General features: G+C 45.7%; 1 protein-coding gene across 4 annotated transcripts in view; it reads left to right on the top strand.

Moving 5' to 3' along the window:
* GRB10 (growth factor receptor bound protein 10) overlaps positions 1-26,996 on the top strand; it is an 807,319-nt gene that overhangs the window by 203,375 nt on the left and 576,948 nt on the right. For 2 of the 4 annotated variants that reach the window (XR_013610607.1, XM_078688119.1), the window contains exon 3: positions 18,323-18,445. The exons of the other annotated variants lie outside the window; for them this stretch is intronic. Coding sequence is in view for 1 of the 2 variants with exons in the window: in XM_078688119.1 (XP_078544245.1) it covers positions 18,323-18,445 (123 nt within the window). In the remaining variant the exon portion in view is untranslated. The remainder of the gene's footprint in view (positions 1-18,322; positions 18,446-26,996) is intronic. 4 annotated transcript variants of the gene reach the window in all.

Below are 26,996 nucleotides of genomic sequence, written 5' to 3'. Positions count from 1 at the left end.
TTTTGATTTTGACAGTTAAATTACCATTACTCAACTTAATAAGAACAGATTTAGGGCGAGAATCCTGTTGCTCTATATCACCAAAGACGAGTATATCCTCTTGATAAATGCACGTGCCATCAACACCCCTGAGCAAACTTTCCATCACCGAAGATGCAGAAACAAGCCCAAAAGGCATTCTTATGAAACGGAAAGTACCAAACGGAGTTATAAATGCCATAAGGTTTCTGCAAGATGGTTCAAGCTCAATCTGGTGGTAGGCTGTCGTCAGATCGATGGTGCTAAAAACCTTGGCACCTCGCCGCCAAGACATGGAATACCCTCCCACTGAGCCTACGACAGACCCAAGACCTGCTGACCTTCAGGAGACTTCTCAAGACCTGGCTGTTCAATCAGTAGAGGCTCCCCTCCCCAGTGCCTTGAGACCCTCACAGGTATGTAGCTCGCTCTACAAATGGTTGATTGGCACCACCCAACCGAACCAACAATTCATTTATATTGGGAAGTGGATACTTATCCATGATTACACTTTTATTTAATTGGCGTAAGTCTATGCATAGACGCAAACCCCCACTGGCTTTCCTAGCAGCGACCACCGGAGAAAGCCATTCAGTTCCTTCCACCTCTTCAATTATCCCATTATTTACGAGTTTATTGATCTCATTTTCCATCTCATCTTTGATAGATAAAGGTACACCTTTGACCTTACAAGATAAAGGGACACAATTTTTGAGTTTAATCCTATGCTGATAACCCTTCAAACAACCTAGGCTGTCTCTAAACACTTTGGGAAATTCTGCCTTCAAGGTTCTAGTAAACTCATTTTTTATAACACATACTCTCCCTTAATACAATCTGAGGATTAGAATTGGGATTCAAATAAAACACCCAGATCACCTTGATGTATCCAACTTATTAAACGGTCTCCTTTTTTTGACACGTAAATTTTCCCTGAAATCATCCTGCCTCGGCCCTATCAACTTCAGAAACTATCTGACCACACTCCGTCATCAGAACTGGTATTCATACCTTCATCATCGTAAATATCCACCCTTTTGTGGAGAAGTGTGGCTCACTGGTTAGAAGCGGCAGACCCTGAAGCAGAGGTCAGCCCGGGACCAGGGTTCAATTCCCGACGCGGCAGGGTCTTGAGTCAATGCCCGCGGACTCGATAATTCTCGCTTAGGTGCCTACGCTAACCATGGGTCCCACTCTGCAACTCTGGGCAATAGCTTGCTTAATCTCCAACGGCCCCAGCATCGCCGGGGATGCCTGGCTTCACCTTGAGGGGCCCTCTCACAGGGAAAGCCAGGACGGGTTCCCCAGCGGTATACAGCGCCAGGACGCCACGTAACGAGGTAACAGTGCGCTTTACAAGTATACATACATTACATTGACCCTCTAGGAGGTTTGGTTTTGCATACAGATGGACAATGACCCTTCTTTTTACACTTGCTACATCTTTTATCATTGGCTAAATGTCCACTTTTATCACACCTGTAACATCTCAAGGAGACTGAAGTATTACCTGACTTTCCCTTGTTATAATTAGGAGACTTCTCCTTATCCTTTGTTTTTATAACCGCTTTCCTCTCATTTACACTTTGAATTTTAACATCACCCATTTTGTCTTTGTTAATGATAGCAACACATTTCAACGAGTGTTCCATTCTCTTGGCTACAGCCACAACCTCATCAAGAGTGGGCTTGTCGGGGGGAGGAGCCAAGATGGCGGACTGACCGGACGTGTGAGCTCCCGGCTCCGCAAGCCGTCTGCCGTTTTTCAGAAATCCTGGCATTTATATGCACCTACAACGTGTGCGACTAGGGCCGCGAACGAATCACGGCTCCCAGCGTTCCTCCGACATCCCCGCCAGCTGTTTTGGCTGAAGATTTGCGGAGTTTCCCGACTTCCGACTCTGCCCCCTGGCTCTGCCCCGATCGTCGCCGCCGGCCGCTGCTGGTCGTGTTCCGGGGGACGTGTTGGGGCAGGGCTGGAGTTTATACTACTGTAGCCGGCGGTGGAGGTGGGCTGACTGGATTACCTTTCATCGGCGACGGAGTGGGTCCCTACGAGGCTGTGGCCGTGCAGGCGACATTTCCTTTGTTCTGCGGCCGGTGGTCTGCGCTGCCTCCATCTTGGGGCGCCCCCTCCGCCGTGTGCCATCCCCATTGACTGACTCCGAGGGGGCTTTCACACCGCGCTGGCCTCGGACTACGAGCCGTGTTTCCTTTGGTGACCCTGCCTAACGTCCCTTCTGGTTATGGAGTCGCCCCCCCCTCTCCGCTGTGGGCTCATTGCGGGGGTGATATTGACGCCGGACTACCGCACCGACACAGCGGTCGCTTCCGTCTCCCCGGTCCGTGCTGCCCTGCCTCACTGCAAACTTGAGGGTGCTCCGGTGGCGTCACTGCGCACTTCTACCCGGCCGATGTCTGGGAACGATCTGACTTATGGCGATATCCTGACAGCCCTTGCAGATCTAGGGGCGACTTGGCGAAGACACGCCTGTGAACTGGAGCGGAGGATTGACGGTGTGGTGCCTTGCGGGGAGCGATTGTGGCTGGCTGGCCCACTGGTGCCTCTCATTTCTCCTGCGGTGGATACAAGGTTGCACAATGAGACTACTGTGGAGCGTTCTGTCCTTGGCTACAGTGTCGAGGGTTCCCTTTTTGACGAGGCTACAGTTGCGAGGTCTCCTTCCACTCCGAAACTTGAGACTTTGCCTCTGCGAGTGCTGCGGGGGCTTTCTCTACATTGTTGGACTGTTTGCCTACAACGAACGCTCGTCAACTTGGACACAGTGATGGTCGGTGTTTGGGAACACTCATTTCCTCTGCTTCTTCTATTCCGTGGGCGGCCATCTTGCTCCTTTGTTTTGCCTGCGGTGCGCTCGCAGCGGCAGCCATCCTTGGAGGGGTTCCAGCGCTCCGGCCAGGGCTGATGTTGTCTCTCTCTCTGATTTGTCCTGATCGACTGGCTGTGCCCGGACTATAACACTTATCGATATACTGCTTATGCTGCATATATGTGCTTCCCTACTTCAGAATGCAATTGCTATTAATCTCCGTGCTCTTTTTATTTTGGGTTGCACTTGATTTGTCTGATTTTTGTCCCTTTCTAACAGGATGGATGTAATGGCGGGCTGGGGGTCCGGGGACGTCTGATATTGTTGGGGGTTTCGAATTTCGTTTCTGTCCGGCGGGAGGGGACTCGGGTTGGGGCTCTCTCTTGATATACGCAGGGGCTCTATTTGGGATATCGCTTCACATTGGTGATGACTTTTGTATTTGCTTTGATATATTTGGTGTGTTGCTGGGGTCTGGTGTTGTCAGTGGAGGCCGGGATTCGGTTATTAAGGCCCTCCTCCGGGGCGGCTCCCTTTTGATTGTTGGCGCTGTTTGGGACCTGCGCAGTCCATCCTGTTTCTGGGTATCTTCTTTCTGTTGTGTGCGGCCATTTTGTCTCTTCGTTTTGGATTGGGGCGGGACCTCCGAGGGAGACATGTTCTGGGATCCGTTTTTACGACTGGCCGGGGCTGGAGGGGAATTTTCTCGATGGACATGTGCTTGATTGGCGAGTGAGACTCGAGATGGGGCGTTTCTTCATTGTGTGTTGTTGTTCTGTATATGTCTTTCCCCATTCTCTCCTGTGTTTCATGCTGTACTATGGTATTCGGGGTGGACGGTTTATTGGTGATTGGGAGACCGGGAACATACGGAATTGGCCCTCTTATTTGCGATGGCCATGCCTGGTGGGCTTTGGTAGTTCTGGCCGGACTGTGGGTGTTTCCATCATTGGTATTGTTTGCTCGGCTGGCGAGGACCCGGACAGCTCCGTATTTTGCTATGTTGTTTTGTGCTGACCCGGGGCTTTAGGTGTGCCTGATCCTGACACTCTTTTGGTTCTCGGTCCTCCGAATCTACTGTTGTGCGCGGCGTAGAGGTTGTATATGGCTGGGAAATCCGGGAGCTCTGATATTGTGTGGGCTCCTCCCCACCTTCCTTTTTCCTGGGAGTATTGGATTAGTCTATCCTTCTTACTCCCTATATTTCAAGTGTGAGGGGTCTTTCTTTCCTTTTTCTTCCATTTTTTCTTTTCCTTCCTTTTCTTCGTCTGTATTTCGGGTTCTTTAATGGGCGACAGACACGCTGCCGGGGGGGGGTAGGCCGTAGCCTCCGCATTGATGTTGGGTGGGGGGTGGGATTTATTTTATTTCGTTTAGTTTCTATGGGCCTTATTTTTCTATTTCTCTGCGCTTTCTTAACCTGTTTCTGTTCTGGGTCCGCGATAGGGTTAATGGGGAGGGGGTGGCGCTGTATATGGTGTGCGACTGATGGCTGCTGATTTGGTTGTTTTACTTTGTGCCGCCATATTGCTCGAGGTCTTAATTTCCATTGTTGTTTCCTGTAGTGCGGCCGCATGCCCCTGCCGTGTTGCTATGGTATGGACTCAGTTCTCCTTCTATCTTCTCTTTCATTGCTTTGTATTTAGATCGAAAAAAGACAAAAGAAAAACCTTAAAACTTAACCTTAAATGCTCCTTCTCCTCGGTGGCATGATTCTATTCAGTGTAACGTTCAATGCTTGTTGTTATGTCATCCGCTACCACTGAGGAGCTGTATTGCTTGCTCTTGTGCCTCAAAGTATCGTGGCCGGCCTGACGGTTGTGGGCCCGTATCTGTTCTTTTCTCTTTGCACAATAAAGGTTTTAAAAAAAAAAAAAAAAAAAAAAAAGTGGGCTTGTCTCTAAGCCATAGCTCTTCTTAACTTTATCCATGTTGCAGCCCAACATAAATTGATCTCTTATGTGTTCATCAGTTAAGCCTTCAAACTTACATGATGAAGCTAACTTCCTCAAATCAGTTAAATAACTCCACAGTTTCTTACTCCCGTTGCATTCTTTTACCAAAATGGTACCTTTCTAAAATCATACTTATCTTAGGGAGATAGTGTTTATCCAATTTACGTATACAATTCTTGTAATCATTTAAACCATCCGCTTCACAGTAGATAACTCCGGTAAGTGATCAAAAACATCCTGGCCTTCTGAACCCAAGCAGTGAAGTAACAAAGATGTTTTCCTTTCAGTGCTTAATGAGGCACCACATACCCTCGCATACCTTTCAAAAACTTTCTTCCATTTTTTCCACTTTATTGGGGGCTCACCCGGGGAAGCTAAAAAAATGGAGCTGCATTAACTTTCTGCATTGCACCGAACATGAAAAAAAGAAAACTATCAGAATAAAAGAAATATTATTCTAATATCCAATATGTGAATGAGCACAAGATTTCCTATTTCTGACAATATTTTTAAATGTAAATGCATAAAAATAACCTTCAAGAAATGACCTTCACACTAAACACCTTTTAATTGCTTAACCCCTTCGGTGCTCGGCATATACCTCTCAGGTGCTCATGACGAGCTGAGCTCGTCATGACCACACCCGTTTTTATTACGGCCCAGCACTGCAGGGGAAGCGCTCCAGCAGCCATGAGGTTAATGTTGATACAATTGCAAATCTTATTCCTAACTGAATACCCTCTAATTTCAGATTAGTGTTTAACTTGAAATGTAAATTCAAAGTACATCATCCCCATATAAGCATGCGTATCGCAGTGATAAGAAGCGACACGCCAAGGTAATCTGCTTCTTGATAGATAAGAGTGTATATTAAAACATTTTACTCAATAATAACTGTTACTAATAAGTCTACTATTTGTTAATATAAACATGTGTATTGCTGTGAAAAATGATGCAAAACGTAGTAAATCTTGTACTTTAGAGCGTGCGTATCCCTGAATAAAGCAACACACAGTAATTCCTGTATTTTAACTTCAGCGGGCGCATCACTCTTTCTCAAGCATAGTTCAATGAATTAAAAGCGTGCGTATCGCTGTGACTTCAAAACGACACACGGAAACAATGATATTTCACTTTTAGCATTCGTATCGCTGATCGTAAACCAGGGTAACGAAAGTTCTATTTAGTAATAAAGCGCACGAAAAGCTACCTCTCAAGCCGAGAGAAATAACATTCTGCGTGAAGAAGCAGTCGAGCAAGAAGACGAAACCACACGTCAGCACAGCGTGAAGTCAACATCGCTGGATATGTGCTGCAACGTGAAAGCTGAATGCATGCTGCCTCTCCGTGATCCTTCACTGTGACGCTTGGAGTTTGGAAGCTTTAAAATGAACGCCTTGCAAACCGCGTGAGTGAATCCTTTTCCGATGCATGTATATTTTTAAATTACAATGCAATCCGGATAGTAAAAATCAAACTCTACCTCTATAAAATCATGACCGCTTTGCCACAAGTCACTCAACGCTCCAAACAAAAGTGGTACACACCGATTGCTCCCAGCGCAATATCATTAAAATGTACAAAAGCGAGCATTTATGGGTCGATAGGACCACTGACTCATTGTCAGTGAAATTGCTCTCCCACCCTCGCAGCTCCACCATTAAGTGAGGTGCCCCTGCCCCTGCACTCTTGAGTGTTGGTGATCGAGGCCCTCCTCCACCCGCAGGTTTCCCTGCGCCTCATCCCTGGTGGTCCAGTGGACCTCTGTCTCCTTTCTTTCTTTCTGCTCCTTCACTCGTTTTTCTCCCCTTTCTATCTTTCACCTTTCTGCACCTCTGCTTTTTTGCGCCTTATTTCTGCCCATTTTCCCTTTCTCTCCCTCTGCTCCTTCACTCGTTTTCACTCGTTTTTCTCCCCTTTCTATCTTTCACCTTTCTGCACCTCTGCTCTTTTGCGCCTTATTTCTGCCCATTTTCCCTTTCTCTCCCTCTGCTCCTTCACTCGTTTTCACTCGTTTTTTTTACCCTTTCTATCTTTCACCTTTCTGCACCTCTGCTCTTTTGTGCCTTATTTCTGCCCATTTTCCCTTTCTCTCCCTCTGCTCCTTCACTCGTTTTCACTCGTTTTTTTACCCTTTCTATCTTTCACCTTTCTGCTCTTTTCTGCATCTCTGCTCTTTTGTGCCTTATTTCTGCTTATTTTCCCTCTTTTCTTTATCCCTTCTTTCCTCCCTTTACCTTTCCCCGCCGCTGCGGCCCCTCCCCCCCCCCCCCCCCCCCCAGCACGACCGGCCCAATCCAGCTCCCCTCCCCGCTCCCGCCTCCCAGCTGTCCAGCCCTCCCCGACCCCTACTTAATGGCGGCCACTGCGCGGCCGCTGCGCGGCCGCGGGCTGCGGGCGCGCCGCTGGTGCACCGAAGGCACGTCAAAAGCAAGCACGTCTGCGCCCGTCTGGGACCCGTCCGCGACCAGCACCAGGAACCCTGGACCTCCGTCCCGCCAACGCTACGACCCAGCAGCACTCCACGCACTCAACCCAGGCTGCAACAACAACTGCAAGCTAGCATCACCAGCCGACACCCATGGACCCTTCAGCTGTCACCGCTGCCGGCACACCTGCAGCACCGCCAAGAACACGGATCCAGCACAACCCGCCCACAAGAACACAACCGAACCGAAGACCCTGCAATGCATCCTCCTCAACGTCCGATCCCTCCACAAACACGCCACAGAAATCTGGGACCTCCTCGACCGCACAACCCCAGACGTAGCATTCTTCACCGAAACCTGGACCAACACCACCTCGGGACCGGACATCGCCATCGCCATCCCCCAAGGATACAAGATCTCGAGGAAGGACCGCCCCATCCACCCAGGAGGAGGAATCGCCATCGTCCACAAATCCAGCCTCCGCCTGAGCACACTCCCTGACGAGTCCACAGAACTGATGGAACACCTTCACTTCAAGATACTGGCCAGCCCCACCGCCGCCCTCCGAGGAACCCTCATCTACCGACCCCCTGGACCCCGCGGACCCTTCGCCAACTCCATCACGGACATTATCTCCCCGCAGGCCATCGCATCCACCAACTACACCCTGCTGGGAGACCTCAACTTCCACCTCGACAATCAACTGGACCCCAACACCACATCCCTCCTGGACAACCTCCACACCATTGGACTCCGCCAGATCGTGACCGAGCCCACGCACTCAGCAGGACACACCCTCGACCCCCTCTTCACTACAGGAAACTCCATCACCTTCAGCCACACCACCGAACTCCCATGGACCGACCATCGTTGCGTCCACTTCACCTTCAGAACACCCACCATCCACAGACACCAGCACCTGCTTCCACAAAGAAACTGGACCAAAATCACCGATGACCAGCTCACCTCCTCACTCAACAACTCCACCCCAACCATCGCGGAAAACGACGACCCCAACACCGCAGCCCGAACCCTGCATAGATGGATCTCGGACAGCACCAACACCATAGCCCCCCTCAAGAAAAACAACAATACCCGTGCCAAGAAAGCCAGATGGTTTACCACCGAACTTCGAGAGTCCAGGCGCACATGCCGCCGCCTCGAAGGCCTGGAGAAGCACCAAATCCACAGAAGCCCACAACAACTTCAGAGCCGCCACCAACGCCCACCATCAACTCATCAGAGAAACGAGGAAAAAAGCGATTGAAGACAGAATCTCCACCCACGCACACAACAGCAAGGAACTCTTCAGCATCATCAAGGAGTTCGCCCAACCCACCAGCGAGTCTACCGACATCCCTCCCTCACAAGACCTCTGCGACAAACTCAGCATCTTTTTCCACCACAAAATCAAGAGCATCTACGACAACTTCGACGAAGACAACCAACACACTGAACCCTCACCAACCACCCCCGACACCCGGAAACCAGCGATTGATGACTGGACAGCCCTCACCACCGAAGACACACTGAAGACAATGAAGTCAATCCACTCAGGGGCCCCCATGGACCCCTGCCCCCACCACATCTTCAACAGAGCCGCCAACACCATCGCACCCATGCTCCGCCAAACCATCAACCGCTCCCTGGCGACCGCCTCGTTCCCCGACGACTGGAAACACGCCGAGGTCAACCCCCTCCTAAAGAAACCCTCAGCGGACCCCACCGACCTCAAAAACTACAGACCCATCTCCCTGCTCCCGTTCCCAGCGAAAGTCATCGAGAAAGCCATCAACAGCCAACTCGCCACATTCATTGAAGAACACAACATCCTCGACTCCTCCCAATCCGGCTTCAGAAAAAACCACAGTACGGAAACCGCCCTCCTCGCCGCAACAGACGACATTCGCACCTTACTGGACAAACGAGAAACAGTAGCCCTCATCCTCCTCGACCTATCAGCGGCATTCGACACAGTCTCCCACCGCACCCTAATACGCAGACTCCGGCAGGACGCAACGGGTCAGACTCCCCCCCCCCCCCCCCCTTTCCTCTCGGACCCCACACCTATCACCTGCGGAGTCCCCCAGGGCTCCTCCCTCAGCCCGACGCTCTTCAACGTCTACATGGCTCCACTTGCCCCCATCGTCAGAACCTACGGACTCAACATCGTGTCATATGCAGACGACACCCAGCTCATCCCCTCCCTATCCAACGAGCCCAACACCGCCAGACACAACTTTCGAGAAGGCATGGAAGCCGTCGCCAAATGGATGAAAAACAGCTGCCTACAACTAAACACCAACAAAACAGAAGTACTCATCATGGGCCCAAACCCCGATGCCTGGAGCGACACCTGGTGGCCCACCGCCCTCGGAAGCCCGCCAACCCCCACAGACCACGCACGCAACCTGGGAATCATCCTGGACTCCGAGCTCAAAATGGACCGCCAGATCAACTCTGTCTCATCTTCCTGCTTCCACACCCTCCGCCTCCTTCGTAAGACCTTCAAATGGATCCCCCTCGAACACCGAAAGACAGTCACTCACGCCCTGGTCACCAGCAGACTCGACTACGACAACGCACTCTACGCCGGAATAAACAAAAACCTCATCCGCAAGCTACAGAACATCCAGAACGCCGCCGCAAGACTGGTCCTCAACCTGCCAAAACACTGCCACATCTCCCAGCACCTGCGCACACTCCACTGGCTCCCCGTCGAGGCGAGAATCACCTTTAAGATGCTCACCCACGCACACAAGGCCCTCCACGGCACCGGACCAGCATACCTGAACAGCCGACTCAAATTCCACGCACCCCAAAGGACTCTACGATCAGCCCAGCTTTCCTACGCCGTGGTCCCCCGCACCAGAAAGACCAGATCGGGAGGCCGCTCCTTCTCCTTCCTCGCGGCCAAAGCATGGAACGCCCTTCCGCTCCACCTCAGACAGACAACATCGCTCCCCATCTTCGCAAGAAACCTCAAAACCTGGCTCTTCGACAGACCCCCTCCTTGATGGAATGGAACCTGCACCCCCCCTCCACCCCCCCCCCCACCCCTAGCGCCTTGAGACCCTTACGGGTGAGTAGTCGCGCTTTAACAAACTCCTGATTGATTGACAATTGTAGAAACGAGCAAATAAAAATAAATAGCAGAAATAAGTTATACTGCGAATTAAAGCTATTGTAGAAGTTATAGTCCAAAAAGCAAAACTGACACCACGAGCGGGAAGCACAAAGTCTCACCACAGGAAACTTAAAAGGTGTTAGGATCTTCTTGTAGTCGGCAGTCCTGTTCTACTCCGCCAGTGTGAAATTTAAGATGCAGGCTCTCATTAAAGATGATTGCAAAGTATCTTTATTCTCCATTGAAGATCCCACCCAACCTGTCTCACAGAACAGCTTCAACTGCTACACTTCTGATAATAACACTGACATCTAAACCTTCTACAGAGTCATGCATTCCATCATGTCACACATAGTAACCAAAGCTCAAGCATACCATTATGTCACAAATGGTAACCACTGTATTAATGAAGAAGATACCACAAGTTCTCTACTAGAATATTTTCGCCTACAATCAGTACCTTGTTCTGGGTTAAAGTGCGCAGGGGTCCTGGCGACGGTCGGGCGCAGATGGGCTTTCCTTTGGCACGCCACCGGCTCCTCCACTGCACGGGTCCGCTGTGCCCTCCGTTTTGCATCTTATTTATGTAGAAGTTGGCAGACTAGTTCGCCAACCTTCAATCAACCAGAAGTTGCCTCCCTCCACTCAATCGGGAGCAAGACCCAAAGTGGACCGGGGAGAGCAACTCAAGCGATATCAGCAGGCTGCTAAAAGGTATTTATGCAGTAGACTGTTCCCCCACCCTTAATCGGGCACATTTATCAGGTCCAATTTTAAGTGTGAGCAACGCTCCTAAAACGAAGTATTTTAGTGCAATAAAATTACAGTGAGCAGTTTAAAACATTTGAATAGTGACCGCGAAACGTGATGCGTCTAGCAGCTAGCGCCGAGTGAAAGTGACTAACTCACGCGAGATTCACTTGATATACTCACAAAGGTTGCATTTCAACTGATAAAATATGATTTAAAATCTTGGTTTGATAAAATGTATGACCCTTTAGCATCATTCTCAACAAACTTCCTGCATATACACTTCCCACATTTGACAACCCAACATGTTTACAGCAAGCCAGATTCTGTTGCTATGCCTCGAATCGAATAGTTTAACTGGAACTAAGGTAGTAAATGTAGGCTTTCATCGTACAGTTTCTCTACCCTGGGTCGTATTCCCTATTTTCCTCCTCTAAAGGGTAGTACTTAATTGCCTTAGTGATGTAACAGTGGAATCTTTTACAGGTTATCGTTAAAACCATCTCCACTCCACCTGCAGTTTTTCTAAGGAATGCTAGTTTTACTCTCTGTAGTGATGGACTTCGGTGGGAAAAGATTTGATATTTAATTCCCCCCTCCCCCCCCCCCCCCACACCCCCACCCAGACCCAGACCGGACTAGTCCTTTTTCAGCATCCTCTGGGTTTTACAGATAAAGCAGCGTGTCTGAGCAGCTGGGTTCTACAGCAAGTAGGTCGAAAGCGTCTGGTGGCTCTACTGCGACCTAGGAGTAGCTCCCCCCATGTGTAGCACAATCTGATAGATGCAATGCTTTTGTTAATGAATTAGGCTTGTTTCCAAAACTGTAAAGGATATATTTAAAGATAAATTTGTGTATTTTCAGAACTGATGGCTACTGTTTGCATTGGGGTACTTCATTACTGCTGATCGTTCTTGGATGTGAGGGGGGCATTGTATATATGATTAAAACATAGTTATTCAGCATTTGGCTGGCGGCCTAGCCTGATGCTCTGAGGTGGTCACTGCTTGTAATCCTGCATGAAGTGGAAGGTAATAGAATCTTGTCTGAAGTTGTCACTATTGTACCACTGATAACTTGTGTTAGGACCTGGGACGAGTTTAATTGAACATAAGAATTGTTTAATTATAGCTACAAGCAGGTCCGCTTTGATCATCCTCAAAGTTTGTATTGCTTAGGGTTGGGGGTGACTGAGCCCATTGCTATCATAACAAAAACCTATTAATTAGTCTCCACTTACGGTGAAACTAAGAACTTTACTTACAATCCTCTGCTTAGTCCAAGACATTATACTAATTTGACTTAAATGTGCCTAGAAGGGATTTTGTACATGTTGGACACGCAACACATTTTCAATTAATCTCTCCCTACCTTTTGGGTTAGAAAAATCGGATGAAACACATGTATGTTGTGATATCTGAAATTATATAATTATATAATTTTAGCTGCACGTTCACTAATTAGTACACATGCTCTGATAGAGCAGAGCTTTAGAGACTCTTTTCTAAGTCAGTCCTGCCATACTTCTATAAGTTGCATTCTGCCGCATTTTGGTGTTTTGCCATGCTCTCCGCTCCTTTGTGTCCTGTTTCTATATTTTGCTGTGTGAGATGTCGGAGTATCTGGTTTCTTGGCAGGAGTATTGCATCAGCTTCTTGGATCTATTAATGGAAGGCTGGTTCAGTATTAGAGTAAATATTGGCCTGCGCCCTCGTGCTTCATGGAGTACAGCCAAAGGCCCTTGAACAAAGCTTTTTTTTTTCTTTGGCTAATCTTGGTGGAAGGCAACATACAGTATAAGTGAACTTCTTCAACTTGTGTAGTTTCTTGCTAGCAGTATGCTGGGGGGTGTGTGTGTGTGTGTGGGGGGGGGGGGGGTACCTTGACAAACAAATGCTGTCTGTTGTGGTTAACTGTGATGTTAATTGTAACATGATTATCTGGCTTCTGAATTGCACACTAAAGACACAAACCAGATTAAACCCCAATCATCTAAAGCTGAACCCTAACAAGACTAAGCTACTACTCCTTTCCCCAAAATGGAAGCCTTTTCAAATCCAAGAATGGCTCAAGAATTTGGACACACTAAACTGCTTTAGGCAAAAACCTCTCAATGAAGGAGCACAGCAACAACTAAGCCACAGGAGCGCTCTACACTCTAAAACAGCTCAAGAAAATTAAACCATCTATTCCCCCCAATGATCTTAAGACAGTAGTGCAATCACTAGTCCTCTCGAAACTTGACTACGGCAGCAATGTCATCATTGGTACTCCAAAATGTCATCTTATGGCGTAATAGCAATTCTCAACGCGGCTGCTAGATGCCTTACAAGAATTAAACGGTTCGACCACATCTCACCTGCACTAAAGAGTCTCAATTGGCTTCCCATTGAAGGAAGATGCATCTTCAAGACAACTTGTATTACCCACAGTGCCCTTCATACAAAGGACCCCAAATATTTAGAAACTCAACTTTTGAGAGCAGGAAAAGGCCGGGCACTTAAGCTCCAACTTACTCCAACTCCTACCTCCAAATCTTAAGACTAAATCTTCCTAGGCGGCTGTCTCAGGAAATTCAACCAGGATTTGGAAAACTCTCCCTAAGGACCTTCGCTGCAACCCCTCCTTTTCTTGATTCAAATAGAGCCTCCAATCTTGATTGCTTAACAACTAATTCAACATGCCCATAAACTGCTCCACGTTTCCCTAAGATCCAACCCCCAGCAAGAAGATCCTCCAATGCGGGCACCTGGCTCGTTCAGTCTATATTCTGTTTAGCAACGCCATTCCCTTAATGCTGTATTGTTTTTCTCTGACTACTTAATACTTTATTCTTCTATATTCTTTGGTCGTCTGTTAACCACACAAATCCTCACATGTAGTTCAAGTAAATTTCTGCACATAACATGTATAGCACTCTGATACCTTTGAGCCTAGCTAGCGCTATATAAAACTAACAAATAAGTAATGTCATATAAATGATTGCGTTTCACTTTGGTGTCCCATTTGTTAGTTATATAGACCAACAGAGTATCGCACCAGAGCTGATAACATTTTGTTAAAACATAAGGAACTGACCATGTGCATTTCAGCTGACCTACTACCTGTCTGTAAAACGACAGAGCGTGTTGTTGCTGTGGACCTGATCTATGGTGGCATTTCGCTCCTCCTTCCTCAGACCTCGAACCTGTAAGGCGTCCATAAATAGTGTTGGGATGTTCGCTTCCTGGAGTCTTAAGGTTGAGTTTTGTAGTTTTTGGGACTAAATGTAAGGTTTTGAGAGATGGGATTTCATAAACTAAAAGGTCATGTAATATGACAATGGCAAAACAACATGCACAAATATCTTGCAAATATTGTACCTCACTTAAATATAGCTAGATCGTAACGCCTGGAGAATTAAACCAATACAATTAGTATTTTAATTTTTTTTAAAAGATTTTATTTAAGGACCTCCTAATGTAGAAAAGGCTGGAGTGTAGAATGCTGCTTGATCCTTGTTGTTCCATGATTGACTCCTCATAGGCTACTGCAGTAGGTTGAGATCAATGGAAACTTGAATAGCTGAAACCCCCCTTCTAGTGCCTCTGTCCATTTCCCAGTTTTGTGATGCTAATGGCTTAAGGTAAAGTAGTTTCCCCCACCATATGAATCATGGGCCAAAGATAAAATGTCACTGAATTCTAAATATGAAGTCATTCAACAGTGTCTTACCATTTTTCGAGGTCTACGGGCATAGCCGGGTATTCTTCATGCAGAACAGACCACTTTCTTTAGAGGATGGCTAATGTCTCAAATTTACTGCTTAACGTATTTGGGGCAGAAGGTCACACTGGTCTGAGTATTTGACACCCTCTTTAAATACTTAAAATATTTTATACAGCCTCAAGGGCTTTGGCATGACATGCCCCTGTACCTCACTTCTCCATGGAGCAGATCACTTGCCAAGGATGCCCAGTCTCCCTAATTGTGGAGCCACTGGCAGAGTTGATCAAGAGGGATGCACTTTGTTTAGGGGCTTCATTGGGCATAGATTGGAGGGTAGAGTATCCCTTTATGCTGCTAAATTGGGGGTGGGGGGGGGGGACTGACTAATAAAAATCCTGCAGGTGTTCAGAGATACTTCTGGACTTAAAGTAAATTGAGAAAAACCCACATGTTCCAGTTCAAAGTGCACACCCCAGATTCTGCATACCTCCATTGTGCTGGGCAATAGACCACTTGAAGAATCTACAGATAACCTGGGATCTGACTGTCACCCCACTGTTCCACTTACTAAGTTGAGACATTGAAGCATAGAGGGGCCTACCATTATCCATTAGAGATGTAGGTGTTCTAAATGTTCTCCTTTCTCCAACTCCATTTCATACAACAAAACTCAGGGATGTGGAATTCTTATAGCCCATCGCCCAGGACATATTGTTTGGCGTCAAGGGCAACAAGTTTTCATATATATTTTGTCCTTCAGACAAGTGGGCCCAACCGCCTGCAACACAAACCCTTTGTCTACCAGTTTGCAGTACCACATTATGGATCACTGAAGGGCACGGTCTGCAGTTAAGTTAATATTTTTGCCCATATGTTAATACTGTTCGAACTTGTATTTTCTGGTTCATTAATTGAAAGCTTTTATTATTAGGGCGAAGACTCTAAATGTTGTAAGCTCTGACTTCACTGAAGGTGGTTCCAGTATAAAAATCTGTACACACTTTTTCAAAGTCTAGCATTATGAGGCTATGTATAATACTCTGGTTTGATGCAAACATTTGGAAAAGCTTGAAAGCAAGATTGATGGTTCTTTGCTTTCAAAATAAAATGTTCATAAAAATGAAAGCAGGATAAACACTTTTCTAAACTACTGTAACATTTCAGGCACAATTTCTTTGCAGCATCATTTAGTAAAGTGTTGATGCATGCTAGTATTTCCCATAAATATTCATAATGTAAAATCAGTGTACCCAGTTTTAATAACATTATGGGAAACCGAAATAAACAAGCATTGGCAAAGCCAGTAGCGTTGAAATTGGTGGTCCGCTTTTTAGTTTTGTCAATGTGACTTGTTTAGGCTTGGTGTTTGTAAAACTTTATTGGTGTGGGAGCTGCCGGCCCTTGCCATTGTAACAAACATTGGCATAAGCAAAAATTGTTTTTTGGTCTCAAAGCACACACTGCCAGAGTATTTCCTGCCACTGAACAAAACTACTTTGTGTGCCGATATGCTCCTTGTGAAAGAGCTGAATGCTGTCACTCACAGTGAAGCCAGCCGATACAGAGAGAGACAGAATTTTAATAAACACAAAAGTCATGGTCACCTCTAGACAAATTTAGGGGCCCAATTATTAAAGAAAGTCTCAAGTGCAACCATGGTATATGTCCTTGCATTAAGAGCAAGTATATGGATTTCATGAATCCCCAAGAATTTACAAAAGTAGGACAAGAAATGGTACTACTAGAAAATATTTGTCGAGCTGCATTTTAGCATGAGCAAATATGCATGGGTAGATTTGCTCAGTGTTTGCAAGTTCACTTTCCCTCCAACCAGTTTTTCCCCAACTCTGGAAGAAGTCTGCCATTGTCAGGAGTAAATTTATAGAAGAGTTTTTGAAAACCTTAAATGATGCAAGTTAGTAGGTTTGCACAGGTTCAAAAGGGCATTCTAACCCTGGAAATATTGCTTACCACTACCTTCAGCCCCAGTAAGTAGATCTGTGGAAACATGGCAACATAATGTTCACTATACAAAACAATATTCTCATACATACAATATGGGATTTCCAAATGTATAGGTACTGGACACAAACACCCCATATTGGAATTGGTAAAAGGAAGGTCGGTACAGCCAGAACCCAGTGTGGCAATTTTAGAGATCAAGGGTTTAGAGCACTTTGGTCACATTGGCAAGTATTGCATAGTATACGAGTGGAGATGGAATAGGGATTTTCATTTTTCATGAATGGCTGAGACATGGACTACTATGCAAGAGCTCTAGAAATTGTTGGGCAATGGGATGTTGCAAAATAACACGAACATCTGGGTCCCCTGGTGGCAACATTTCCAAGGAGTGCAACCCATTTTATGACTTACTTTTAATAAATGGAAATTGTATTGGAAACGAATTCAGTGAGATGTGGCTTTGAAAGGCTTCGAAATTGCTGAATGACATAATACTGAAAAATTGCTGCATTGTTGTAAATGTATTAATATGAAAATAATAAAAAAATGTAAGGGTAGCAAAGTTGTCGTGAAAAACTGTCCAGAGTTTTGCCTTCTATTTGGCTCCCCAAGTTCTTCACCCTCCACTCTGGGGCATGTTGACTCGCCAATAACATAAGGCATGTGTGATTGGCAATAAATGTATACTGCAGTTTGTCTGTGGATTATTTAATATTGCTAGAATTGTTTTCCATCTCTTTTAATGGGAGCAGTACAGCATGGCCTCCAGAATATGGTATTGATTATCTGTTCTGAATGCATTTTAATGGTTTAGCAGCTGTGGTTGATCTTCCCAGTCGCGTTTTATGAGCGAAGCATTGTGGTTACTTTTGACTGATCAGATTTAGATGTAACTTCTTGTGTGCGTGTGTGGAGGGGTCTTTGTACACTTGTGCTTCTGCTATTATAGGAGCGGGTAGATGTTCTTAGCGGGATGCTGAGTATTTTCCCTCTTCCTATTGAGTGCAAACCCTGAAAGTCTTCTGTATTGGCGAAACTTTACGTAAGCTTAATCATTCTGCTATCCCAATCCAGTGTTGCTAAATCGATTTAAGTTTACAATGGTTATTATGCGCGTATATATTCCATCTCTGATTATTTGCTTTAACCTAAACCTGATTCTTCCCTGGCTTGCCTTCATAGCATAACGGTTTCTGTATTCGAAGCTGCAACCACCATTGGAAAGAACTATATTCCGAGGTCATCGCTGATCCCATTCTAGAATCTAATGTCTAGAGCTGCCTATACCTTAAATTGTCTCTTGGGTAATGGAAAACTTGATATTGCATTAGATTGCGTCAGAATATTTATCCTCGTTGATCTATCATTGGCTGGTCAAATGCATCCATTCAGTTCTCCACCTAAAGACGGGTATTTATTTCTTTTAACTTCCAGTGGTGGTTCTGGCCAAGCTATGGCCAAAAACGAGGTATTGGGTTGATGGTTTTGGCTCACATTTCGTGAGCAGTTGTGAACATAAACAGCTTTTTTTGCATGTAGGACTCTGAAACGGATATCTCTAAGGAGGAGCAGACTACAGGAACCTCAACCATTGACTTGACAACCTCTGCAACTCCAACTGCAGCTGGTAGTACTGCTGGCATAGTGTGCATTGCTGAAAAGGTAACTGTTAGTGTTTTCATCTCCCCATCACTGAATCTGATTTATCCCACCTTCATTCATGTCACGCGTGTTAAAGGAGGGTGCCGCCCATGGTTCAAGCTTTAGATTTTATCACTGGAAGCAGGTGACTTTAGTCCTTGTCCCATTACCTTTCACTGGGTTGTCATGCTCCTCACCTTTTTCCTTGCACGTTTTCCATTTCGTTTTCTTTGTGCATCTAGGCCATTCTTTTCTTTATTTCCTTCGAAATGGGGTCCACAATATTTCTAAAGTGTATTGGCTTGTACTTGATGCAGGTTTTCCAAAATAGTTTGTTGTTATTTCCCTATCCTTACTTGACTCTGTTTTGCAGGTTCACTACCAGAGAAAGTGGGCTCTACCCTAAAGGTCCCAAGTTGCTGCATTCTGTTGTCTTTAGAAAACTGGGCGTTTTGTTGCAGTCCGTTTATAAGCGGATTTTTTTTTTTTACAATCTTAATATATTTTTGTTGGTGGGCAGCTAGTGGTCTGGCATGCGAGGTAGCAATGTGCAGTGCACCTAATGGTAACACATCTTTGCCTGTTTAACACTACCGATTGTGTTGTGCTTTAGCACACCATTTTAGTTCTTTGGAATTATTACTCTTCACATTTCTGCCCAAATGCAAATTACGTAACTGGCACTCAGTTTATGCACTTAGCTGTGACATCTCCATTTGTTTGCCCATCATTTTTACACTCTTTTATCATAGCAAGCGCTTTGGAAATGAACTGCTAAGAAGGGAAGATGGGCTGGCTGTGGTATTGCTGATTTGGGTGTCAGTAATTCCATCTCTCCTCACACTGTTACTCTTACCTTTTTATCTCATTTCAAATCAACCTCCTTACCCCACACTTCTTTCCAGAGGCAGTGTGTGTCATCAGCGCTTTCTTTAGCATGCTTTGCTTTGAACTTTTACAGAGGCCACTGACTTCTGGGCCTGTTGATTCACAATGTTGGATCTGCTACCGGAGGTTAAAGAGTAATATTGCAGAGAGCCAGATAACTGCACCCCCAACATGGGATGGTTGGTTAGTCCATTAGAGTTGGATCGAAAGACCTGAGGAGTCATGGATGCAATTATTGAACCAACTGCTGTCCACACTTTTTTTCTGAACCGTTGGTGTTTTCTCAGCACAGTAGGCCATCAGTCTCCGTTGGGAAATTTGCCACAAAACTTGTGCACTTTAAAGTTCGAGCCCTAAGGCAGTGGTGCCTCTATAAAACATCTCTCCAAAAATATTTATCTCCCTCTTTCCTAGCCAGATGGTATGGTCTAACCTAGAGTTAGAGTGCTTTGCGATTTCCAGAAGCACTGCTTTAAAAATAACTCCTTTTGGATGTAGCAGTGGTTTGATAGTTATTTTGGTCTCTGTTCAAGATGGATAAGCAGATGCGAGCTGTAGAAAAAGTTGGAAGATGTCATCGTGGCTCAGTCGATGGCCTTCCACATCTGCTTGACTGACTGGCATGCTAATCTAGATGTCTTGGATGGCTATTGGAGCATTCGCCATGCTGGCTGCTGACAACACGGATTTGAAACTGCGCATTTCTCTGCAGTGATGCCAATCCTCTTGCATGGGGAGCTCTTGTATAGGTGACAAACCTCTTTTGGCAACCATTCAGTTGCTAAATCTGGGTCCACAATGGTGTTGGTAATATTTAAAGTAAACCAAGAAGACCCTTTCAAATCGATGCTTTAGCCGTATATTTGATTTGATTTATGCATTTATAAAGCTCAACCATCACTCCCGAAGGAGCATCTTGGCACTATGCGGGAGTGAGCAGAAGAATCGGACTGCTATCGATTACACCAAAAAGTGACAAAGTGAGTCAAGAGCTGTGAAAATCCAGGTCTTAAGAGCTTTCCTAACGAGCGTCTCTGACTCCAAGCGTCTTAGTTGTATGGGCAAAAGGTTCCATGCTCTTGTTCCTGGATTTGCCACGGACTTTCCTCCTCTGGATTGAAGTCTAAATAAGGGCGTTTTAAGCAGATTAGCTGAGAAGGATGTGAGTGTTCTGGTGGCAATGTATGGTGTAAACCTAGCGGTTCAGTATTAAGATCCTGATTTCCTAAACGCTCTGAAGGTAATTAAAAGGAGCTTGAATAAAATTATTTTGTGGATGGGAGCCAGTGAAGAGTTTTTTAAGGGCTGCCCCGGCCGAGGAGTGATCAGGCAGTTTTAAAACTAGTCGAGCAGCCGCATATTGAATCATCTGTAGCTTTGCTTGCACCCGCTTGTTTGCCCCGGCATATAGGCTACTACAATAATCCAGTCTGGATAAATTCAGAGCTACTCCGTTTTTCTTGAAGCAAAGGGGATGAGATCAAATAATTTTTGTGTGTGATTTGATTAGATTAAAACACATTCCTGCCCTTTCCAAAGCTTGTGGCTGGAATGAGAGTGGTGTCAAATTTCACCCAGAGGTTCTTCACTATATCCACTGTATGGGGGTGAGGGGAGGGGGTATGTCTACAGGCCACCATGTGACTAGATTGAAAGCGTTGTCTGTGCCCATTAGCATTATCTCAGTCTTATCTGTGTTTAAGGTGATTGGAAGACATCCACCAAAAGACCTCTGAACGGAATGACAGAATTTTAAGCAATGCTCACCAGAGTCATTTGAGTGCTTATCCAAGACTAAGATAAACTGAGCATCATTTGCATAAGATGTAGTTTTTAATTTGTAAAGATAAAATTAATGATATTAGTGGGGCCAAGTGGATGTTGAACAACATGAGACTTGTATCTTCCCAATCTCCATTCAGAAACAAAACCATGAGGAAGGAGTTCCATTCAATCTGAAAACCCTAACTGGCTCATTACCGGTGCTCCCAGGAACGTTGATGGGCTCCATCAGGATTACAAGTTGTGCTTGTGTGAATCACTTGGGAAACAAATGGGAAGGGGTGTCCCCGAATCTGATTCCCACATGTTTTTCCTCCATGCACTTGCCAGTCCAGACATTGCACTACTCCTGGAATTACAGGGACTCTGTAATGTTTACTCTGAGGGCAGAGAAATAACTAATCTGGGCTGTTATTAATGATTCCCTTACTGGGACGTGGTAAACGCATCCAGTAGTACACCGTCGGCTGAGCATCCCATACAGTGCTAATATGCTTACTGTTCATCATTGCGTTATTACCAACCATACGTACAATACACCAACATTCATTGGGGCACATACGACAGTACCTCTCCAAGATAATACACAGCCAGCAAAACCAGGCCTAGCTGGTAAGATACCCTTTCCTCCTCTTTAAAGAGATGTATAGGAAATTGGTAAACTTTAAGGGGGTGGAGGAATCTCTTGGCACATCATGTATTGTAGCGGCTCAATGAACATGACCTCACCCAGCCAGTGACTAAGATGCAGTGTCCAGAGCATATCACTGGACAACTATTGCTTAGTTAAGCATTTAAGCACTCCATTGTATTTGGAGCCAATCCTAGCCTGCTGGCAGTGGAACCAGGCTTTAAATATCGACTTGTTAAGAACGTAACCTACTGAAAATCTATGGTTGGCTTAACCTTTTGTTTGTTTGGAAAATTTGCACTGTGGGGCATTTAAATGGGGGTAGACTGAACTTGTGCTATATCAACCTAAGCGGTCCAGTTCTCTCCCTCCGCGTGTAAGTATTCCTTGGTCTGGCTTACATACCACATGAATCACTTAAAGACCCTTTGTGCATATCCCTCAACCAATGTTTCAGACCTATTTTAGGAACGCACTGAACAGTTTTCAAAAGCATCACTGATGCGAATGGTAGGAAAGGATAATTTGTTTATCACCTAATAAATATCACAGCTTTGCCAGGCTAAAATGAATGCAAATGTACATTGGGGTATATTGTACACTAGGTCTATTTGGCCTATCTCCTATTGAAGTCTGCACTTGCATGCACCACTACGATATTGGCCACCTGTCTTCAGACTGACTCTCCTTTTCACCCACCTGCATGTCACCGATTACCACCACCTACTTTTTTTCAAAACCTGACACCACTTACTGATTCTGACCTGGATCTCAACGGTCGGAAGGAGGTATAGCTTTTGAAGTTGTTTCGTGGATCTGGACTACACAGGCCATTCAATCAGCCTGCTAGTAGCTTATCCAAATGCCCTTTATCCTCTTTTTTCTGACTGTGGACAGCAGCTGAAGAGTGATCTGAATGAGGTGGAGAGAAGTTTGGTTTTACTTTTCCCAACACTCCTTACTCGTCAGTCTTCATCCCGCTTTTGCTAAGCGGTGTCTCTTACTAGGCGTGACGGGCCATGACTTAAGGTTATGGGGCAAAGAAGTAAACTCTGCATACTAATACTGTGTTTAGGTCTACGCAGAATGTTAGCCATTGTCTAAAGGCCCACATAGCTAATAGTCCATAGTGATGGTTCAAATAATATTTAACATTGGCAAGGGAATGCCCCCTCAGGGCACATACATTCCAGATGGTGACCTCTGTAATGGAAAACCAAGCTAATTTAAGTGAATTAGGAGTTGTTTATGCTCAGTTGTGGTATTGAATTCCATAGTCTAGGTTCCTAAAGGGTCTCTACAGTTATTCACTCCGTGCTTTTTAGGTTGAACCTAGAGCAGCGCATGCGCTGCTTGCTCGACTTTCAGTAAGGGGCTTCGGAAATCGCCCCAAGCTCACCACACGCTCGTGCGTGTTTTTTTTTTCCTTACAGGTTAATGGGCTTTGCGTGCGTCTTTCAAATAAAGACCGCATGCAATTGGGCAAAGGCGGGTGCATGTCCCGCCTTTGCTCTGCCCATGGCCTATTGGTGTCGGTTACCTGCACAGGCCACATCTGTTTTCAATTATCGTGCCCAGACACGGCGCTATTATTGAAACTAGATGTCTCGCTGTGGCTTGTGCGCGCACCACTCGCGGGCTTGTCTTTTTTTTTTTTTGGATACATTTCACAGGGAAGCAACTAAATAAAAGAAGGTAAGAGGTTGTGAACCGTTTCTTCAAGTCACCGTTTACAGTAATTCATTTCGTTTTACTACTTGCTAAGATGCTTGTTGGAAATAGGTTCTGAGAGGGTAGACAGTTTGCCCGTATATTAAATAATCTTTATGAACGCATTCAATGGCAATCCTCTTGAAACTACATATGTCACATTGTCTATTAGCAGAAAGATCTGTGCACGTACAGTCAATCCTGTAAAAGCAATGAATTTGTGATATGTTTTCAATCAGATAGTGTCACTAATTATCACCTTGTTAAGGGGTTTTCTGCATGATTGAACCCTGCAGTCCATGTGCTCCAAGTAATTCTCAAGCAGAAAGTGGCTCTTCGGGCCTGGCCAATCGAACATGACATTAGCACACATCTTTGCTGCAATCAGCGGGTCATCCCGGGGCCATTTGTTGGCACGGTAAAGGCAGTCTGTGAACGGCAAGTGACTTTCCCGTGGAGTGAGCTCCACCGCTTGCCTTTTACACGCATGTTCCTGTACGCCAGTGTTTGTGCATTTACATAGTTATAAATCCTAAAATTGCCCGTTTCATCAAGAGTTATCACAACTATGTCCCATGCCGGGGTCACGGATGACTGAGGGACAGACTCTCAAAATGATCGCAAATGTTGAGAATAGTTGGGGTATAAAATGTCACTTTGTGGAAATATAATTAGTGTTATTAACGTTTTCGAGTCAAACAGCAGAGCAGAATATCCTGGAATAATGTACGTTTTCTTTATCTGCAACAAAATAACATTGCTTTTAATACACATGTGGTTACATGCATTAGACCACCCTGGCAAAAAATATTATCCACTTTTAGTGCATTTCCATTTTTAGTTGCATTTGCACACATGACTAATGAAAAACGCTATTGCTATGACAATGTTTGCAGCGAAAGAAAATTGAATTACGTTACTAGAGACTGGCCAATGTAACTAATGGTGCACAATTGCCCAATCATCAGCTGTAATGCGTGTAACTGGTGCATTGATGTTTACACACAGAATTAGTAATTGGATATTTGAGCCCTTTTTGTGCCACAATACAATGTTGCACAAATTGCGACTCTTAAGAAGCACCACTTTATTTAGTTTTTAGGTCTCGCGACCTGCGGTGCAGTGCTCACGCATGTTGCGTGACCTATTGTAAACAAAAAACGGGGATTGTGAGCTGCCCTAGGAATCGCACACGCTCGTGCATGTGAGTTTCCTTTTCAGCTCCCCCCACCTCCCCCCCCCCCCCCCCCCCCCCCTTGGCCTTTGCATGCGTCTTATTGTAAACGCCGGGACATCGCTTCATTCGCCTACTTTGATTCACAGCGGAAGATTGACTCACCGCCCCCTCCGCTTCCACGCCTAGATTTACTTCGGCAGTTTCGAGAATTACTCCATTTCATTTATACGTTTGACATCGAGGGAATCCAGGATGTTACTTGGTAATTCACTACCTACCACCTGATTGCCCCTTACATACCCCACTGATCCTTGCAACGTGGGTGCAATCCAGCTGCCAGACGCACTGCGTCCAGCCCCACAGTCCTGATGATGATCCCAATTACTAGGGATCGAAACGCCGTCGACTTCCCAGCGATAATTTAGGCGCCCTTTATCCAGTGGCTGTCAGAAAACAGAAAATTTGGAATTTGAACTGTTTGAATTTTATGCTGTTTTCATGCACTGTATATAATTCTTCACATTCCACCTTGCGCCGTCCACGCTGTTTGTTCACTGTCACTTGCGTCGCCGTAGTGCCACCCACCTCTGCACTCGTGCACCTAGTACAACTTTGGCTGTTATCTGTTATTGAATAATTGCAGTGCTGTTATTAACTGTAATTGTGTTTGTTTTCCATTCAAATCCTTTTTGATAAACTGATATAAATGATGTTTTGAATACATATGATAACTCAATCGAGTCTCCTTGTTTCCTTTGGATAATACTGTATAGATATCCTAATTAATCGTCTATGAATAATACCAGTTGGGATATTGTTTTTTGCATATATCTTCTTACCCCAATCCCAGCTAGGTTGATGGGTTTTCAATCCTGTTTCCTTCACACTTATTGTAAAAGACTGCACGCAATTGGCCCGAAGCACGCGCATAGCTCCTCCCATGGCCTATTGGTGTCTATTACGCGCACCAAGCGCGTAATCGACACCAATAGGCCGTGGGAGGAGCTATGATTGTGCCGACACAGGCGCGACGTGCGCGCCACTTGTTTCCAGATCTGTCTGCAACATTCCCACATTATTGCTGCACTTTGAAGCGCCTTCCTATTCTGGGGAGGCAGGGGTAGTCCTGGGAAAAAGGAAACACAACTGAAGGAGCAAGGAAGGTGATGGACTAGAGTTTGCACTCCTGCAAAATAAAATAAACGTTTGCCTAAAAGCGATTAAAGCCTTCCCCTACAGTGCAACTGTGTGGAAATATCTAGCACGTTTTGTAGAAGACATTTTGCTGCTTGTGTAATAGAGTATGATGCGAAAGTTTTGATTTAGTGTGTAATGCATGGAGGCATTTGCACCAGTACAAGAAAACGGAGCAAACATTTTGCACCATGCTCCTGGTTTAGCAATGTTACCAATTGTCTGTGCCTCAGGTTTAGGCAAATGTTTAAGATTTTAATAGCAGAACTGCATTTCTGTAGTAGGGGATCTCTGTGTATAGTCATAATCTAGTGAATAGTCCCGCCCATGTGCGTGGACCCCGGAGCAATCAAAAATAATCTCTTAGTGTGTCGAAAAATGCAGAAATGCACAGACACTTAAGAGAGAATTTAAAGACAGATAATGCAGCCTAAAAAGGCTACACTGTCCAGTACTTCAACTAGAAATTCCACCATAAAAATCCACAAAACAGCACAGCCTGTACAGATTTCCCTTGCTGAAACAGCAAAACCCTCTGGAATGATAGAGAGGAGGACCTGGACAGACAAGCCCCATAGGCTGCCATTATGTGGCTCAGAACAGGATACTGTGCCTTTAAGAGAACTTTCCAGAACTTCACAGTATCCCAGAATGCACTGCAGGTCCCAGTTACTTTCAGTTCTTTTTTCCGGCTCCTGCAAGCAGGACCCTGGAGCATTGAGCTCTCCCTTTTCAAGGGTTTTGTTGGTGTTTTTTCACTAAATTTCGATTTGAGTACTTTCTAAGTACTTTTGGACTTTTCTTCTTGGTTTGTTGCACTCTTTTGTGCCATGCCTTCTTTATTTGACAAATGCCCGGAGTGCTCCAGGAAGATGGCCAAGTCAGACCCCCATGAGGTGTGTATCCTCTGCCTGCCCTCTTCCCATGTTCCAGAGGAGTGTGAGATCTGTAAAGGCTTCTCTGGCAGGACCCTGAAGGACAGAATGAAGATCAGACTTCAGGGCCTCGAGGAAAGAAGGCTGAAGGCGCAAGGTGGTTCTGGAGGGGCTTCTTCTGCCCATGCTGAGGCCTCTGGGGGGCTCCCCAGGGGCAGGAAGTCCAGCAAACGTCCACAGTCTCCGTCTGGTTCGGTGGCTCTGACCACGACGTCGAGAGGAAGGTCTACGGCCAGTTCCCGGTCTCCCCAGGGC

This window comes from Lissotriton helveticus, chromosome 4_1 (assembly GCF_964261635.1).
Source record: "Lissotriton helveticus chromosome 4_1, aLisHel1.1, whole genome shotgun sequence".
Classification (NCBI taxonomy): domain Eukaryota; kingdom Metazoa; phylum Chordata; class Amphibia; order Caudata; family Salamandridae; genus Lissotriton; species Lissotriton helveticus.
Note: the sequence above shows the minus strand (reverse complement) of the source record. Positions and strands in the feature narration are given on the sequence as shown.